Raw genomic sequence first — 18,285 nt, 5'->3', positions numbered from 1 at the left:
CAGATTATCTCTGCCTTGGCTTTTTAAAATCTGTCTCTGCTAAATCCCTCAATTTTATAGAAATGCAATACTAAATTGCTGCAACAATCTCTCATTGATCATTTTTATAGTATTTATTATACTTGAGGCAATTCATTTTTCAATACATGCCTTCCTAATCAGAAACACCTCTGACTTCAAAGAGGAGATAAAGGATGCAAAGAGAGGATTTTGACCTAATTCTAAAGGATAGGGTCAAAATATAGTGCAGCAGCTCACCTTTTCCAGTGTCTTTCTGAGTGCAGATTTGTCTTTATTGAGGCGCGCCAGCACCCTCTCCAGCTCTGCTCTCTCACTCTGTAGCTTTTGCAAAGAACCTTGGAGATCTGCAACCTTGTGTTGGAGTTCCTCTCTCTCTCTCTGCAGCTGCTGGGAGCTCCCATGGGCCTGCAGTTCAGCCTCATGTTGTTGCTTCAGACTCTGGGACAAAGTGTAGTACAGTACATCAAAATGGAGCCTCAACTTTTACACCTTTATATCTTCACCTTGGTGTGACTCACCTCCTTCAGTGTTTTGTTATGTTTCTCCAGCTCAGAATTTTTAAGCTCTGAGTCCTCTTGGGCTCTTTGAAGGTACTGGGTCCGCTCTGTTAGTGTGTGATTCAGCCTCTTAGTCTCTGAAAGGGCATCTCGTGTTTTATCCAGACGTTCCTATGGGCACATGCATGGTGACATATTGTTTAAAGGCGCAGGCAAGAGTTGGGAACTTTTTCTTACTTTTTACTGCAATGACCCGCCAGCTTTATAGAAAAATAAGAGATTTATACCAAGAATGTCATGTTTTTGTTTGTTCAGTATCTTTAAAGTGCGGTCCCAAACTAAGACCGGAAAGCTCTCCTGAGAAGCTCTCAGAGAATTAATGAGCTTGCCTGAGCATTTTATTGCTCAGTCTTTGAGGTCCGTCAGGAAAACCACAGCAGCAAATGTAAATAAAAAATGCTCAGTCTGGAGCTGAGAAGGTTACATAGCTGCACTGTAAATCAAAGCACAGTAATGGCTATTCATCTCATTTTGAAGTTTCAATTCAACAACCTTACACTGAGAGAGGAGAAAGTCTTACAAATTAAAAATACACAGTGCAAATGACTTGTTTTATGCAACACAAATGAAGGAATGTTTGTCTTCAAATTCCCTTCTGCCTACAGTTTGTTCCTCTACCTTCCTCCTCCAGTATTCATCTTGTTGACATATCTTGTGGTAGAGTGTGACTAGGTGATAGACTGTACCTGCAACAGCTTTCGGTCCTGCTCACTGGCAGTAAGAGCCCTCTGCAGCTGTGTTATTTGTTCCTGCAGGGCTCCTGTGCTGGCCCTGTTGTCACTAAGGGTGTTTGACAATTTGTGGTTCTGCTCCCTCAGCTGGCTCTCATGCTGCTCAGCTCGAGCCAGCGATGTGGCCAGCTTCTCCTCGCTGACCCTCAGAGCTACACACCGATCCTCACTCTCACCCAGCTTCCTCCTCAGCTCTGTCAGTCTCTCCTGCAGTGCCCCAGCACCTGCATCCAGCTCTGTTGCCCTGAGCTGGGCCCGCTGTAGCTCACCCTCAAGGGTGCGCTGGGCGAGCACCAGACGGCTAACTCTGTTCTCAGCGGCCTCCAGAGACTCCTTCAGCTTCCGTTGTTCTGCATTTGCACGAGATTCTGAGCCCTGCAAGAGCTCCAGTTTGTCCTGTGAGAGAATTGGCGCAGTAGTTTATTAGTTGTCACTGAAGATGCTGTATGGGTTTCTGTGAATACCTATTTTTTTGCCTTTTACACACCTGCAGTGCCTTGGACTCAGCCTCAGCAGCTTGCAGAGTATTCCTGAGTTGAGCCACCTCCTCCTCAAAGCTTATCTTCTCTCGCTCTGTACGTCGTGCTACTTCCTCCTGCAGGGAAAGGGATGTGCGTGCCTCGTGCAATCGTTCTGCCATCTTTCGATTTCCTGGAAGAACATGTTATATAAGCTGTATGTAGAAACAGATTTAATACCTGATATTTACACTATGCTCATAGGATCCAAAGGTTTTCTTACCCTCTTCTGATTGCTTCAAAGACTTCTGCAGTTGTAGCACCTGAGTGACTGACTTATCCTGGTTGCCTTGGAGTTCTGTCAACTGTTGACTTAGACTGACTATCTGAGCTTTGGCTTCATCCTAAAAAAAGAAAAAAGAATGTTGAGTTTAAAAAGTGTAAAAAATGAACATAAACACTGAATATTTAATAAGGGTATTCAATTTAAGATTGTTGACCTTTTTTATCTGGTGATCTGAAAAACAGATCAACTTTAGGTCAACAGTCTCATTCAGCCACACTCAGAGTTTGAGGTTTGTGTCTTATTAAAGTTCAAATATACCCTGTCTCTTTGTGTGTCCCTGAGTTCCTGCTGGAGATCCCGGAGGGCTGTTTGCACTGAGTTCACATCCATCTCTTCATCTTCACCACAAGACATGGAAAACACAGGTCTGTCTGTCACATTGTCTCCCCCTAACCAGAGACCACGTTCATTAATGCATCTCCATATCGCCGAAAGAAAAATGGCATGATGATATCCTGTAATGAAAGTGAATGACCATACCTTTCACTTGTATTTGGTTTCTCCAGGGAGACGCAGACCGTCTATGGGACCCAGGTGTGTGTGAAAGGCCTGTACGGCTGATGCCAACAGTGCGGCGCAGAGCTGAATACAACCCTGCCAGCTTGAGCTCCAGGTCCCGGCGTTTGGCATCGCTCAGGCCCAGCTGCTGTTCCAGGCCTTGGGCCTTGCTCTCAACAAGGCCAACCTGCTCAGTCAGTTCACTGATCTGGACCATGGCGTCCTCTAGTGCTCCCTCCAGCTGGGCAGTGGTTTCTCTGTGCCTCTGGTCACTCTGCTGCTGATAAACCTCTCTTTCTTGCAGCAGCTCTTGCTTCTGATGCTCTACTGTCTCCAGTTCCACCACACGACGCTGCAGACCTGCAACCTGCACAGAAACATAGAATCCATGTATTTATTATATTCTGTAGATTTCTTAGATTTTCTGTACATCTATACAGGTCACAACCCATGTGCTTATAGTACTTTTAAGATGACTTATAATCTTTTACAATTTGAAGACACAAATTGTCAACTCCTTGAATTTTCTGTCAGCTGTTACATTTAGCCACATACTGTTGTATTTTTTTATATGTACAAATGGAAATGTAACAAGGCTATGAAAGCCCAGTTCAGTTTTCTACAGATACACAGTGTGGTGTCCTTGTTTTACATGATAATCTGCCAATTAAATTCCCTTGCTTGGATTAATTGGTGGTGAGCTTTCATTGAGTGAGTTGTATATCGGTAAATAGATGGTGGATGGAACATGGTTCTAACTACAGTGATGAAAAACAATGAGTGTTATCTAGTGACAGTTAACTGTGTAAAAAATAGGGACATGGTTTCTGTAGAGGGTTGATGTCCACTGATGGTGCTCCAGAATCTTTTCTCTAAACTTTATTATAAGAGGTTAAGAGATACAAGAATTATGGCTGAGACATAGAATTTAAAAACAACATACTTTGGAATTTTGATCCCTCTTTATGTCTTTATAGCAGAGCTTTTCAACTTCAGGGCTGGGGCACTTTCTGGGTGGTCAAGGTCACAAGATATTTCAAAGACTGGTGTATTGATATTTGTTGGATTTATTTTAAAAGAAAAATACATTAACCAGACTTTATATATCATAATAATGTATTATCCATTTTAAGGTGCCTCCATGCTCTTGGAAACAGAATTCAAAAGTATGTCATACATTCACTTGACAACTCAAGAGCATTGACTGTTGTGGTCATGAGAATTTTGGACCTTAAAAAGGAGGTTATGGGACAGAAGAGGTTGAAAATTGATTTTCCTTACACTTTACCACACAATTTATCCAAAGACATACTCTACTTTTTTAATTTCTTAAAGTTCTGCGAATGAAATAAAGAATGTTTGGTTAAATTCATAAAAGATTTGAAAGTAAAATCATCCCTGTTACAGTGCAATATACTGTATAGTGTGCCATGATTCATGTTCTCTGTCTCTGCATGAGTATGGCAGGTATTCTTCAAGTATGTATGCAAAGCTGGAATGTTTGCTCTAGCATGTTGTTAACAGACTAATTCCCGGAGGCTTTCTACCTCATTCAGCGCTGCTTCTCTGCCAGCCTCGCACTCCAGCAATCTCTGCCTCAGACTGAAAGCCTCGCGAAGTGCCTCCTCCTCCTTCTGTTCCTCCTGACATACCCGCGCCTGCAGCTCTCGCAGCTCCTGTTCCTGTCGGCTGTTCTCGCCTTTGAGGACCTTTACCTGCTCATGTTAACAGATCACATAATGCTTGAATGTAATCCTTTATTTAAAATAAATCAGATGGAAACCAGTGACCTCAATAATCTTTCACCTGTCTGCGCAGCTCCTGCAACTCTCTGCGTGCCTGCAGGCGAGACTTCTCCAGTTCTCTCATACTGCTCCGCAGAGTGGTTGCCTCTTGGTGCATGGAGCTCCTACATTCCTCTAAGACGGACACTTTCTGCTCCTTCTCCTCCACAGCTCTTCTCAAGCTAATCAAGATATGTTTGGAGTTAACATGACCGAATGCATCAAAAATATCCATCACTGCCAGACAAACAGAACTACTGTATTTACAGGGAACCTGCCTGATAGCCGTACCTGCTATTGTCACTCTCTGCTCTCTTGATGAAAGATCTTAGCTCCCGGTTTGAGGCTTGGATGGCCTCTTTCTCTCTGGTCTCATCACCTAAGAGCCTCCTCAGGTCCAGGGCTTCTTTTCGTTGTTTGTCCCGCTCCTGTGCACACTCTTGGAGCTCCCTGTGAGCCTCAATCAGATCCCTTCGACCTTTAATAAGTCCATCTTCTGTCTCTTGCAGCTGCTGACGAAGGCCCTCTAACTGTCCAGATTATGGAGAGTGAAAGGCATGATATACAAATGAGGGTATATTAATTAGGAGGCCTTATGGATAAACGAAGTAAACTACTTATTTAGGAGGTTAACGGATACAAGTGTACTTCTTGTTGTGCATAGTTTTCTTAATGGGTTGTCCACCCAATCCAGAATTTATTTGGTGATGTAATTTCAAGTGAATATAAACATAGTTTATTAAAGAGTTTATGAGGACTTACAAAAGAAAATTAAGTCTTAAACTGCTTTAAAAATCTGTCTGTTTTCAATATAAAACCACCACAACAAACAACATAGAAAAAAGTTTTTAATATATTCAAAGTTCATCAAAAATGTCAATTAAACTGATCTAACACATATGTAATATCACTGGAATCAAAAAGGAAAAATCCCTGAAAATAGGAGAGTGATTTCGGGTAAGATAACATATATGAGCTTTACTGTTTGAAAGCCTCAACATTTACTCTTTTAAGTGCTCTGTGCACAATTTCAAGATACTGTATGACCTATATTCTGTTTTATGGCAACATCTTGTGTGTAGCGAGAGAAGTAGGGAGGACAGAGCTTATCTGGGCATGGATAAGAGCCAGATGGGCCTGTAGCCAGGTGCTGTCTCTCCCCATCTCCTTGCTGCAGCTCGCGGTGTAAAGAATCCACAGAGAGCAACATGATAAACAGCTCCCCCCCCCCGGAGGTGGTGGTGGAGGAGGGGAAGGAGGATGAGGAGCAGGATGAGAAGGAGGAGAAGTAAAGGAGTGTTATGTTCAGAGGCCACACAAGATGGTTCTTTCTCATAAACTCTAATGTGAGAAAAAACAAGCCAGTGCTGATCTGGCCAATTATACTTTATTTTATCTGATTTTTTTGGTGGGGGTGAACGGGGTACAGAGCGGAGGAGAGGGGCAGAGAATATGAGGGCAGCAGTGTTGTGTTATGTGGATGAGAGAGGGGGACCCGGAGTCCCAGCGGAGCCAGCCTCTCGCTGCTGCAAGGGAGAAAATAAACACTCCCCCCACTGGCTTATTTACATAAGGGGTTAACTCAAACTTTGATTTCATATTATGGTACCAGGGACCGTGACCTCCCCCCCTCTAACTCTCCCTCTCTCCCCTTGCTTTACTCCTCTTTCATGCTCTCCAGCTCTCTGTCGCACATTCTCACTCCTGCTTTGTCACTGTCCGACATGAGAATCCCCGGATGGGATTAGTGAAAATAATCAAACAAGGAAACTAGCAGGGGTGGCGGCCAAATATGACAGCGTCGCTGAAGCATGACTTGATATACAGTCGGGAGGGCTGTCCAAACCACAAAACTCTTCTGCTCTGGCTCCACACAACCTCATTCACTATACTTTGACAAGACTAAGGAGACAGAGCGAAGACAGGATGATCCCCATCTTTGCTTTTTTTATTGAAATCGAAAAGTCCCACACAGATAAACAATCCGCTTTTCCAGGGAAAGCAGGCATTTAAATCAAGGCATGGTGAGGCCCTTACAACTCTGCAGTAACATCTTAATGAGGTGACTGTGAGTTTGTTGTTTCACTAAGACGCCCAGCGACCCCATGCCTGGAATCCTGACCTCAAGCAACCCCTTGAGATGAGATTTACTGCTCTCATTTGGCTCAGAGAGGTATGTCACAGGGCCAAAATTATGGTCTCTAATTGCACTTTTATGTTTATATTAAGGTCAATGGAACTAAATTTTCCTCCAGAGGGCTTGACAGGAAAAAGACACAGAAAGAGAGAGCTGAGCAGGAGTCCTAAGAGTGGACACCACCTCTCCTTGTAGGATTTGGCCCTGCACACTCTGCACCTGATGGCACCCTGATGCTAGTTAAGTCTCCGTGGCATCAGCCAATGTCAACAGAGGCCTATGGTAAATGGCTCTCCCTCACACTGGTACTAATTGGTACAAACTCCCCCTCCCAGTGGAAGCATATCCCAGGCCTCCCATCCCATGCCAAGCCAAACAAGCCTGAAATTTCCTATCCATTTCTATGATCCTACAACGCACCTTTGCCATCTATCTGGTTACATACAACCTATATATTCTATGATTTTTTTATAGCTCTCTGATCAAATCATCATCCAAACATCCTACGTTTATTCTTAACGTTGACAGTAGTCCTGTACTGTATGAGTCATCATTGCAATAAATATTATAAACTGGCGCCACTGAACAGACAAGCACAATGTTTATATTAAAAAGAAAGGCAGAACAAAACTGATGTGAGTTGAAGTTTGTGAAAGTTCTCACCTCTTGTTGTGCATGTTCTCTCTGCTGGTTCAACTCTCTGACCTGCTCAGTCAGACTCCTCTCAGCATTCTCACGAGAGTTCAAAGACTCTTCAAACTGAGTTCGCAAGTCTTGCAACTCAGACTGGAGAACAGCCATTGTGTTCTGGAAAACAGAGGCACACAATTCAGTCAGCTGGGTGATACATACAGAACAAGAAAAGTGACCAGAGCCAATATGACCTTACCTTGTCCTTCTCCTGTTTGCTAAGTGCCTCCCTCCGTGTGTGCTCCAGTTCCATGCCAGCTGTGGCCACGTCCTGCTGCAGGCCTGCTAGCTTCTCTGTGAGGGCAGCTTTCTCTGCCTCTTTCTGGGACAAAGCCTGGTCACAACAGACTGCGAGGTCAGGGTTATTTATAATATAACTTGCCAAAAGAAGTTAGTTTGGCTCACATACTTAGATAAACTTCCACTGAGAGACTAGGTATGGACCTAGTGTCTTGCACTAGACAATTGTGATGACAGAACTTGGGATGTTGTAGTTATGACCCTTACCCTTGGACTGCCCTTTTTACCCATTTTATGGTTCATAAACAATCTAAAAAACCAAAACAAACCTATGAAGACCACAACACACACCTGCTGCTTCTCACTCTCAGCCTGCAGGAGGCTTTGGTTGCAGTCCTGCTGCAGCCTGGCCAGCTCCTCCTGCACCTGCTGCAGCTCCTTCTGGCTGTGCACGCGCAGCTCCTCGCACTGTCTACGCAGCTGCTCCTCAGCCTGCTCCCGCTGAACCGTCAGCTCCGCACACTGCTGCTCCTGTCAACCGCAAAAACACACACACAAACACACATACACACACACACACACACACACACACACACACTCCTTCTAAGATAATATACAGTATAACCACAACATCTGATGTGACATTGTCAGAGCCAGGCCTATCCATGTAAGTCGTATTGTACTTTTTGCCTGCGTTCAGCCTCTAGCTGCTCTCTGTGAACTTGTTCTCTGTTGTTCAGGGTCAGCAGGACATTCCTCTCCACCTGGGCCAGCTTCTCCTCCAAGTTTCTCTGCTCTTGTGCATTCTGTGCGAATTGGCGCTCAGCATCCACACGCATCCTAGCAGCATCACCTGTACAGACAAATGTACCCACACCCCTATAAACATCTCACAATTATTACATGGAGACACTCATCATACAAAGAGGATGATCCAGGATCAGCAAGATTCTTTTTGGACTTTTATTTATAGGCGATACTCATCCGTATCTTTATGTGGAACATGCTAGCTTAACACCACTTATCTGATCCATGTGTGTTTGTGTGGAGTGGTGGGACCCAGGTCAGCTGAGAAAGCAGCTCCAGTGATCCCACAACCCAGCTGTTGCAGAGCTCACAGCTGAAATATGGATCTCTAGTGGGCTGTTGGAAAGGCTTCATGGCCAGGGGGCTTGGCACGGAGGAGAGCGGGGTCTCTGAGGGAGGGGGCTACTCACGCGTCAAGGCCTCGTTAGCCAGGAGTAAGCTGCGCCTCTCCCCCTCAATCCGGGTGCACTCGGCCTCCAGAGACAAGCCAAGCTCCTGGCTCTCAAACAGAGCTGTCTCCAGGGACTGCTTCTCTGCTCTGGAACACAGCGGTAAAGTGGTTTGAGCTCTGAAAAAAAAGACCTTTGAACTACTAGGTGTAGAAGGTCATAAAATCCAATGATCCATCATGAGCATAGTTTCCAAATAAAACCATGTTACTTAAAGACTCTTGTTACACAAGACTCGCTGAGCTTCAGAGAGTAAAATTTGCTTAGAAAGTCAAAACAACCTCAAATACACATTGGCAGTTGGCCTTACACAAACACACACTGTTACAGCCATAGAGTCGTTTATGATGCTTTTGAGGACACTGCATTGACTAACATTCCCTAGAGTCCTTCCCTAACCATAACTGATATACGCCTAACCCCAACCCTGACCTTAACCTTAACCAGTGACGTCAGAAAGCATTTTACTGTTTGTGCTGAATGCAACTGCAGTGGAAACAAATTGGGGACAATCTGAAATTGGTCCCAAACATTTCAGAGGTCAGAACACATAAACATGCACGCACACACATACACGAAAACACTCAGACCTAAGTGCAACCAGCTCCTGCGTGAGACCACAGGACTTTCGCTCAGCGGAGTTGAGCTTGACATCCAGAGCAGCCTTGTCCTTGGCCAGCTCCTCCCTGTCATGGGTAGCTCTCTTTAGGGCTGTGGTCTGTGTCTCAAGCTCCTTCCTGCACGCACACAGCTCCTCTGACACAGTCTGCATATGCCTGTTGACCTGGAGACCGACACACACAAATACAAAATGCCGTCAAGCAATTCATTTAAACTTTTTTGCTTCAAACAGGCATAATGAACAAAGGAACACAGCATATGATTGTATGTATTTAAGCTATAGCATACATGCTCCATAACTGTATTGTTAATGCATCATCAGAAAACAGTGTGGAACAAAACTTTTAATGAGCAAGAGTGTGAATAGCAGGAGGAACTCTTATAGTAATAGTTACATTATATTTGGTAATGTGTATGTGTTGGAATGAGAATGAATTACTCAACCTCTACATTTTATGCAGCCACATTTGGTGTACTAATATTGAACTCTGCATACCCTTCATTTTGCTGTAAAGAAGCATAAATTTAACAAAACCTAAAGCAATTTATGACATCTTATAGGAACTGAAGGGCCATAACAAATGCACTGCCTGAAGCAAAACAAAAATGATTAGTGGGGTTATGATTTTTTTTCCAATTACCATTTAAATCACTATGACACACCACAGGATCTACAGTATATCTGGCAACAAAAATAATGACCTGGGCAAATGTGCAGTTCGTGTGGAACCTCCAGATTATTGTCTGAAGGTACTGAGGAAAGGATTCTCCTGGGATTCGTCTTTCTATAAATTCTATAAATGGAACTTGCACCTGAATGGAAACATGATCGATTTGGACACAATGTAAGTCATTATATGTTACCAACCTCAACAAATTTAATTTGAACATGTCTAAAGAGGTCAGAGTAAATCATTATCTGAGGCATCGATACCACAATATGTACGCTAAATATAAAGTGAAAGCCAGCAGGTAATTAGCTTAGCTTAGTATAAAGACTAGAAGCAGGGGGAAACAGCTAGCCTGGTTCTTTACAAATGTAAAAAAATGAGATTATAAGTACCATTAAAGCTCAGTAATTAACACGTTATATATCTTTATTTATTCCCCAACAAAACAGAACTGTACAAATGACTGGTTGCAGTTTTACAAGGGTTTATGTGCTAGAATCTGTACTTGGCCAGGCCAGACTTTCTGAAGTTTCTGCTGGCTTCCTGGCAACCTCAAGGTGATGACAAGACTCCACAGGGTAGCCAGGAAAGAGTTCCGGCACCTAACCCCCCCCATACCACGACTTCTCGGTTTTAGATTACATGTTATGTTCAGATTAAACAAATGAGATACGACATGTTAATAAGTGAGCTTTAGGGGGGCTGGTAGGCGGTAAGCTAGGCTAGCTGTTCCCCCCCACCCGTTTCCAGTCTGCATGCCAAGCAAAGATAATCCACTGCTAGCTGTATCTTGATATTTGGTGTACAGACATGAGAGCGGTATCATCTTACTCTCAGCAAGAAAGTGAATTAGCATATTTCCCAAAAATGTCAAACTATTCCTTTATGGGTTATTTTACTGGTTTGATTCAAACAATGAGAAAGCTCTACTCTGAAATGGAAAAAATATTTTCTGTACACTATAAGATCTTATTTCCCAGATACACTGTGCCTTTAAGGTCAGTTACTTACACACTGTCACACAATGGTTGAGTTTATAATGGGCCCCTACAACCTCTAATATTTCACTGAAACAAATTGTTTGAAAAGCAACAATCACTGTAATTTAATTTTCAACTAAACAAAAATGAACTCACACTAACTAAATATTAGCACATGATGTCTTTCAGCCTCTCCTTAGATAAATATTAAAGTGGATGAATTACACCAATGTTATGGATGTGAGTAGCGCCCAATAAGGGGATGAAACGTGAGCTTAGTGCAATGGAGGCCACTTCAGGGCTTGTTTTATACACGGCTGATTTATTTTTACAGATAAGTTATCTAAAAATGTTTGGATGGAATTTGTCAATTTGTTTAGTTTTGTAAAATTCTAGCTGAGATCAACATGGATATCCCAGTTTCACATTCAGAACAGATAATAAAACAGAAGAGGATTCTTTTCATTCTTTATGAGACAAAACAGGGAGATCTGGATTTGCTGAGGGGAAAATGGGAATACTTTAGGTGTTAATTTATTGGGTCTTTCACTAAACCCCCTCTGGATATCACATGTCTATCTATTTATCTTTCCTAGTTCACATTTGTTCATGAAGATCCCCTGCTTGTTATGTCCCAAGTTACTCATAAAACACCGCGTGGGGCTCAAACTGCTCCCCATATCCTATTTGAAAGAAAAAAGCATGGCAGATGTGTCCAGTATTTCCAATACATTTTAACGTGACAACAAGCTCCATGAACCCGCTGAAAGCTATTGTTAACATCAACGTCATGCTCCCAGGTGGTGGGAGCTGGGATGATGGAGGCTGAAATGTGTGAATGGCTGGGGGTTCCTGACCTGAGAGTGCTGCTCCAGGGCTTGAGCGTTCTCCCTCTGCAGCAAGCTCAGCTCTGCTTCTAGCTTCTGGCACAGATCCTGCAAGTGGCTGTGGTAGCTCTCCAGGGCTTGTTTCTCAGCGAGCAGATTCATCTTTTCCTGTTGCACCCGGGTTGTCTCCTCCCTGGCTGCCGCCCGCTCCGCTTCGGCTTCCCGTCTGCGTTCACCAAGCTCTGCCTTCTCACCTTCTGTCTGGAACGGAAACAAACATATTTCACTTCTGTTCTTTTCAACTCTGACTTTCATCAGCGTTAAAGGGCAACTGCATGGCTACTAACCTGCAGCAGAATACGATTGAGCTCCACCTTGTCTTTGGCTAAGCCTTCGCTCAGGGCAGCCATTTTGGCCAGAGAATCTTTTAGGGCAGCTTCCTGATTCTGCAGTTTGGTGAGGACTAACTCCTGTGCAGCACTGTTGGACTCCATCTGTGGAGTGCATCATAAATATCAGGAGGATTTAAACCAGTAGGACCCTCAAAGAGAATACAGTATCAGGAGCACAACCTGGCACACAACACAGCAGTCTACCTTGCTGAGAGCTAGAGCGAGGCTGGCCTTATCATCCTCTAACAGCTCTTTTTGAAGGGTGGTGTGACTCAGAGCCTCCTTCACTGTCACAAGCTCCCTGCGCAAGTCGGAGTGCTTCCCTTCAAGCTCCTCCAGACTCCTCTCACTGAAACACAAAATATATCACATACATGACTCTCTCACACTGTTTCATTATTTATAAAAACAAAACCCCTTAACAGTAATCCATCTCCCCTTTGAAAGATGGAGAAATGCTGGTGTTAAAGGCCAGAACGCTGAGGGAGTTACTTTTTCACTGGATCGCATGTCCTGCTCCAATTCTAAGCTAATCGAATTTTTTTTTGCAAAAGAAATCTTCAAAAAAAGTATCCCTCTTGCATGAGTGCAGTAATGCAATGTAAATCATTTACATTTTCATCCAAATGTCATCTGGGTGTGTTGCCGGCTGGAGAATGACATGTGTTACTGATCTGAACTCTAAACAAAAGGAGCTTGAAAACAATCATGGGTGACGGGATGTGCGTTGTGTAACGGTCATTCTGCGTGCTAATGCTGTACCCTCTTTGGGCCTCCGTGCGCTGGCGTGCCAGCTGCGTCTCCAGATCCTCCCTCTGCTGCCTCAGGAGGTCCCGCTGTCTCTGGAGCTCCAGTGACGAGCCCCGCAGAACCTCCAGCTCGGCACGCTGGGAGTCCACCTCCCGCTGCAGCCCTGACAGCAGCTTCTCCAGGCTGCCCTTCTCACTGTGAGACGTGGAAGTGGAGAGAGGCAGAGAGAGAGAGAAAGAGAGAGAGAGTATGTTAAGGTCGAATGTTGCACAATGATCTTCACCATCATCATTGTTTTAGAACTTGATTTTTCCAAAAATAATATAAACAAGACACTTAACATGACAAACACTTGCTGCATTAAGATCGTTTTCCAAAAAGTTTCAATACATGATGATAGTGAAGATTATCCACTTAATTAAACATAAATCCATCTCCCAAATAAAACCTTTGTCTAGAAAATATGAAACAGAGCACACAAATAAGATCATAAATACAGCATGAAAGAAGCAAAAAAAAGCATTAAAACAACTACCAGTACTATTTTATCTGCAGTCTTGAAGCCCTGACACAATTTCGGAAAAGGATAGTAACTGTGTAAATCGGGGTGTACCTGGAGATGAGCTCCTGTGAGCAGCGATATCTGTTGCTGTCTCGGAGGCTTTCCTCCAGAGCTTTTTTAGCCTCCTGATTTTCCTTCCTTAATTCCTGGATCTTCTGCTCCAGCTCTCTCCTCTCAGTTTCTCCCCCTTGCAGGTGATTACGTAGCGTGTCCACTTGCTCCAGGGCAGCATCCAGACACCCACGCAAGTCCTGCAGGTTGTACGTGGAAGCATTTGCGGTGCATTTGTAGGTTAAGCTACTTGTGTAAAATATGATGACAAATTTTTAAACATATTATCTCTCTAAAACGGTTCCCAACCTTTTTTATTTGTGATCTCTTTAAAAAAAGAAGCTATACTCGACCCCTCATTATAGGTTATGACCTTAGTTTGGACATGAGCAGTTCAAATGGTAAATGGACTGCACTTAAATAGCGCCTTTCTACCTTAATGGACAAAGTGCTTTACAATTTTTACCTGTCATTCATCTATTCACACACCGACAGCGGTGGAATTGCCATGCAAGGCACTGGCCTGACCATCTGGGTTCAGTGTCTTGCTCAAGGACACATGGACAGGAAGAGGCGGGGATCAAACCTCCAACCCTGCAGTTAGTGGACGACCCGCTCTACCTCCTGAGCCACAGCTGCCCAGTTCAAACAAAAATTTTTTCTTTCTCATGTAGTCTCATTTGTAGGACTTTTAGAAGCCCACTGAGGTGTAAAAATACAACATTTTGCAAGAGAAAAAGCAAAAATGAGAGAAAAAGTCTGAAAAAAATTAAGATAACCTAGAAATGTGCAAAATTTTGTGATGGCTCAGATTTCTCGTGGGTCCCATTTGAGGGGTTTAGGTGGGGAACCACTGCTCTAAAACATGTACAAAGAGAAAAGAGCAGCAAAGACACTTTAGTTGGACCTGTGTTTGTTTCTGGTGCTTGGAGAGAACATCCTGCACGGCCATCAGCACAGTGTTCCTCAGAGGAGACCGGCCATGGAGAGGTGATGAGAACACACTTTCAGAGCCACTGCTATCACCCTCCACGCCAACCAGCTGGACATTAATAGTGGAAAGTGGAAAAAGATTTAAAAAGTTTAATATCTGCTAACAAACTGTACTTTGTAGTTACAGTAAATGTTTGGTTTTGTTCTGACCTGGTGAACATGGCTCAACATTTTTTGGAGGGCTTGGATCTCTGCATGGAGGACCTCCATCTCTGCTTTATCCTCTGTTCTCCTTGTCTCCTGAGCAGGAAACCATTATGGTCAGATAAGCAGCACACATAGAGCACGTTTGACATTCCCCAGACTCTCGCCCCTCTAGACAAGGAAGTTGTGGAGTTTATCAAGCTCAAGGTCCAGACTACAGCCAATTTAGCCCCCTTAACCACCCGTCTATCTGCCAAATCCCACTCCTGATTCCCTGGGTCTCACCATCCTGTCCAGACTGATCTGCATGGTGTTAAGGCTGGCGTCCTTCTCACTGTTCTGGCTCCGGAGGTGCTTCACTGTGTCAGTCAGCTCCAGGATTCTAGATATACAAACATGCGTGTAAATGGAAAGAGAATGAAATCACAGACACAGACACACAAAGTTCCGTGAGACACTGAAGATACAAGACTGGCATGTACTCCTCCTCTACTCCACCATCAACGCTATCATATTCTCTGCAAACAATACTTGAGATTAGCATTGACTTTTGATAAGATCAAAAGCCAGCTAAGATCCTGAATACAAAAGGCACTGACATTCAGTACAAGAGCAGCAGTTCACTAAAAATATCCTCGTGCAAGATTTTTCTGATCAAAGCCTATTTACAGTTCTGGGGTTCCATCAAGGGGATTGTATTTGGCTTTCCTTTCAATGATAGGGAGAATGTGCATTTTGCAATTGAACAAACGATTGCACGTAACATGACCTCGAGCCCAGAATTCCTACTTTGTTTTATGATGCTTTTTTCTTTCCTACAGCCCTGGTCAGCTGGACCAAACCAAAACTGCTGAAAAACACGGATGTAACATAAAAGTATAACATATTGTGAAATGTCAGAGATTTTGCCGTACTGTTATATATAATGGTATCTATCCCCTTGTGCATCTGATTGTAATAGGTAATTGTGGACAATGGTGTTAATCTAAGAACAGCTTTATGGTAATATTTGACAAAAACAGGCAAAAAGCTTCTAGATTGGTTTTCCAGAAAAATGCATGTCATAATATGTATTGATATTGTGATACAAAAATGCAGTGTATGGCAATATCTTGTCATGTTCCTTTGGCTGCCATGATCCTTATGATAAATAGACCCCGATCAATAGATACGTTTGGACATGACTTTACCTCGAGTTAAGTTCGACTTTCTCTGCATCCCAGCGACCCTGAAGCTGCATGGCCTCTTTGAGCTTCTCCCTCAGCTGCCTCTCCAGTGCTGACATCTCCACACCACTAGAGGTGCTCTCCTGTGTTAGTCTGGCCTCCATGTTCATACAAGCAACATGCAGCTGCTGGCTGGCAGCGACACACTCCCCACGCATATCAGACAGAGTCCTGTTGAAAAGAATCATGTGCATCGAGGTTTAGAGAGTGTGTCGTAACATGTGAGAGACCTGAAAGGATAAGAAAAGATGACATACTGTTTTCACTCATATAGTTGTGAGCCATTAGTGTAATTAAACAACAGTCTGTTTTTGTATTTGAAAAGGATAGATGTCTGTAGTGATTAAGCTCTGGGATCAGGGCTCACTTTGAAGTGTCTTCAGTTTAAGTTACAGTACAGCCTCTGACATGATCACAGCCGTCTATGAGCTGAGCAATCACTATTAAAGCAAATTACTCTTCAGTACTGCTCACAGTGGTTGAACATGATAGAAGCCAAGTCTTACAGGGCTCAAGCTATGTGCTGATGGATGATTTCAACAGTGAGCACAGACACCTTAAGCTATCTGTCCCCCCAGTGAGGAAACAATGAGTAGTGAGACTGGCGACCCTGTTGACCTACTCCACTTTGATCCTTGGCTGAGAGAGATGGATTGTGGTTGCAGCCGTGAGTGTGAGACACAAGAGAGGTGGGGGTTCTTGTGGAATCCTCAGTCACCGGAGGGATTCTGGCAGTGCGCCACGCTCACCTGTCAGTGAAAGTCCTTAGCTGGCTGAAAGTGCTCCGCAGGGAGGCGGCCTGGCGCCACAGGGCTCTGACACGAGCCTGTTCACGACTCAACCGGGAGGAGCACGTCTGCAGAGAGAAGCACACAATAAGGGGACTAGAAACTGGAGGGTGGGTGGTAAGGGTTGCTTACAGCAAGTGATGGCACCTCTCATTTTATTGTGATCCCAAACAGATGCAACACTGGAACTCCTGGACACACACTGGCACACATACAAGTAATTGGATTTCCCTGAATCAACAGATGTAGCCCATTTACAGCACGAACGCCAGATTGTTTGCACAAAATTTTCCTCCCCCTCAGCAGTTGGAATGTTTTCACAGGAAACAACAACTCAAAAATCATAGCAATGAAATGAACAGGGAATGAGAGTGAATAGACGAAACTGGCTATGAATGGAATTCCTACCCCATGTGAACTCAACAGGAGTTTAATTGCACAATCTCTGTGCAGAGAGGGATAAACTTGAGCTTTCCCTGTTGCTTTTCTGACTCAAGCACTTCATTTTTGTGGTTTTGCTCACCTCTTGCTCTCTTCGCAGACGGGTATCACACAACTCAATGTCTTCGCGGGCCTTCCACAAGCTCTCCGTTAGCCCCTGGTTGACCGTGCCTGCCTGCTCCAGTTGTTCCCGTAGCATAGAATTGACTTGGCTGAGGCTGACACACCTGGAAATAACAAGCCTTACGACACTGAGAGTACTTTGAAAGAACTTTTATACTTCTCTGACAAACAAGCGTCATTACAACTTCCAATGACCCCCCAACAGCTCTCAAACTCCATCATTCATACAGCCAGTATATCAGTCTTGGATTTGTAGCTTTTAGATCCACCCTTGCCTACCGCACTTACAGGGTGAACATGTGTGACAGTTTTATAACGTCTGTGTCAAAGTAGATTTAATTTCAACCAGATCTACTTGTAGAGTCATTTACAAAAATTTTTACATCATTCTCACACTCAACACACACCCTGTTACAGTAAAGCATGCCACATTGCTATGTATGCTTATCTGTCTGAGAGGGGGCCACATCCATGTTTGCATGTATGGGATGATATCTAGTTTAAAGGGAACTGAGACGCAGGGAAAGAAGGATTCAGTAATCCTGATAACAAGCAAAAACATATAAGTAATGGTTGTAGGCTTAATCTTTACTTTGCAAAGTGCTTAAGATGGATAAAGCTTGGTAACTCTGCAGTAAATGACATTTTAGGCAGTAAAAATTATCAGGTTCTGGCAAAGTTTCTGCCATGGGCATTTCAAATAAAGTTCCATGACTGTATAAATCATAGGGTATTAAAATCTGGCCTCAGCTGCAGAGCTTGGCCCACACTTAATGTGAAGCATCATTAAAATGCTTTAGAGAAGTGAGCCAACATAGTCCCACTAATTTTCTCTGACAAATTGGATGCTGAGATTATCTGCCAAAGGCAGGTTCTGCCTTCTCCCTGCAGCAGGGGCAGGGAGCAGGGAAACAGCAGGAAGGCTCAAGAAACTGCTGGGGATATCTCTGGTCCACACATTTCTCAGAAATATCTCAGCTTGATTTCTGCTTCTCCAC

The 18,285-nt window shown here is 43.7% G+C and overlaps 1 protein-coding gene across 6 annotated transcripts in view; it reads right to left on the bottom strand.

Moving 5' to 3' along the window:
• The window catches only part of crocc2 (ciliary rootlet coiled-coil, rootletin family member 2), a 34,543-nt gene that overhangs the window by 4,240 nt on the left and 12,018 nt on the right, over positions 1-18,285 (bottom strand). For 5 of the 6 annotated variants that reach the window (XM_042416323.1, XM_042416324.1, XM_042416327.1 and 2 more), the window contains 27 exons: positions 17,247-17,391; positions 16,685-16,791; positions 15,900-16,106; positions 14,995-15,091; positions 14,716-14,805; positions 14,480-14,614; positions 13,573-13,772; positions 12,972-13,154; positions 12,414-12,558; positions 12,165-12,311; positions 11,848-12,078; positions 9,309-9,502; positions 8,680-8,807; positions 8,146-8,315; positions 7,814-7,993; positions 7,422-7,556; positions 7,196-7,339; positions 4,687-4,925; positions 4,418-4,577; positions 4,159-4,326; positions 2,594-2,978; positions 2,372-2,502; positions 2,051-2,171; positions 1,797-1,960; positions 1,265-1,705; positions 540-689; positions 259-459 (listed from right to left, as the gene is read on the bottom strand). In XM_042416323.1, the coding sequence (XP_042272257.1) occupies positions 259-459; positions 540-689; positions 1,265-1,705; positions 1,797-1,960; positions 2,051-2,171; positions 2,372-2,502; positions 2,594-2,978; positions 4,159-4,326; positions 4,418-4,577; positions 4,687-4,925; positions 7,196-7,339; positions 7,422-7,556; positions 7,814-7,993; positions 8,146-8,315; positions 8,680-8,807; positions 9,309-9,502; positions 11,848-12,078; positions 12,165-12,311; positions 12,414-12,558; positions 12,972-13,154; positions 13,573-13,772; positions 14,480-14,614; positions 14,716-14,805; positions 14,995-15,091; positions 15,900-16,106; positions 16,685-16,791; positions 17,247-17,391 (4,798 nt within the window). The other variant, XM_042416328.1, reaches the window with a different exon arrangement.

The sequence above is a fragment of the Thunnus maccoyii genome, chromosome 7 (assembly GCF_910596095.1).
Source record: "Thunnus maccoyii chromosome 7, fThuMac1.1, whole genome shotgun sequence".
NCBI lineage: Eukaryota > Metazoa > Chordata > Actinopteri > Scombriformes > Scombridae > Thunnus > Thunnus maccoyii.
The sequence above is the reverse complement of the archived record's forward strand: the minus strand, read 5'-3'. Positions and strand labels throughout refer to the sequence as shown.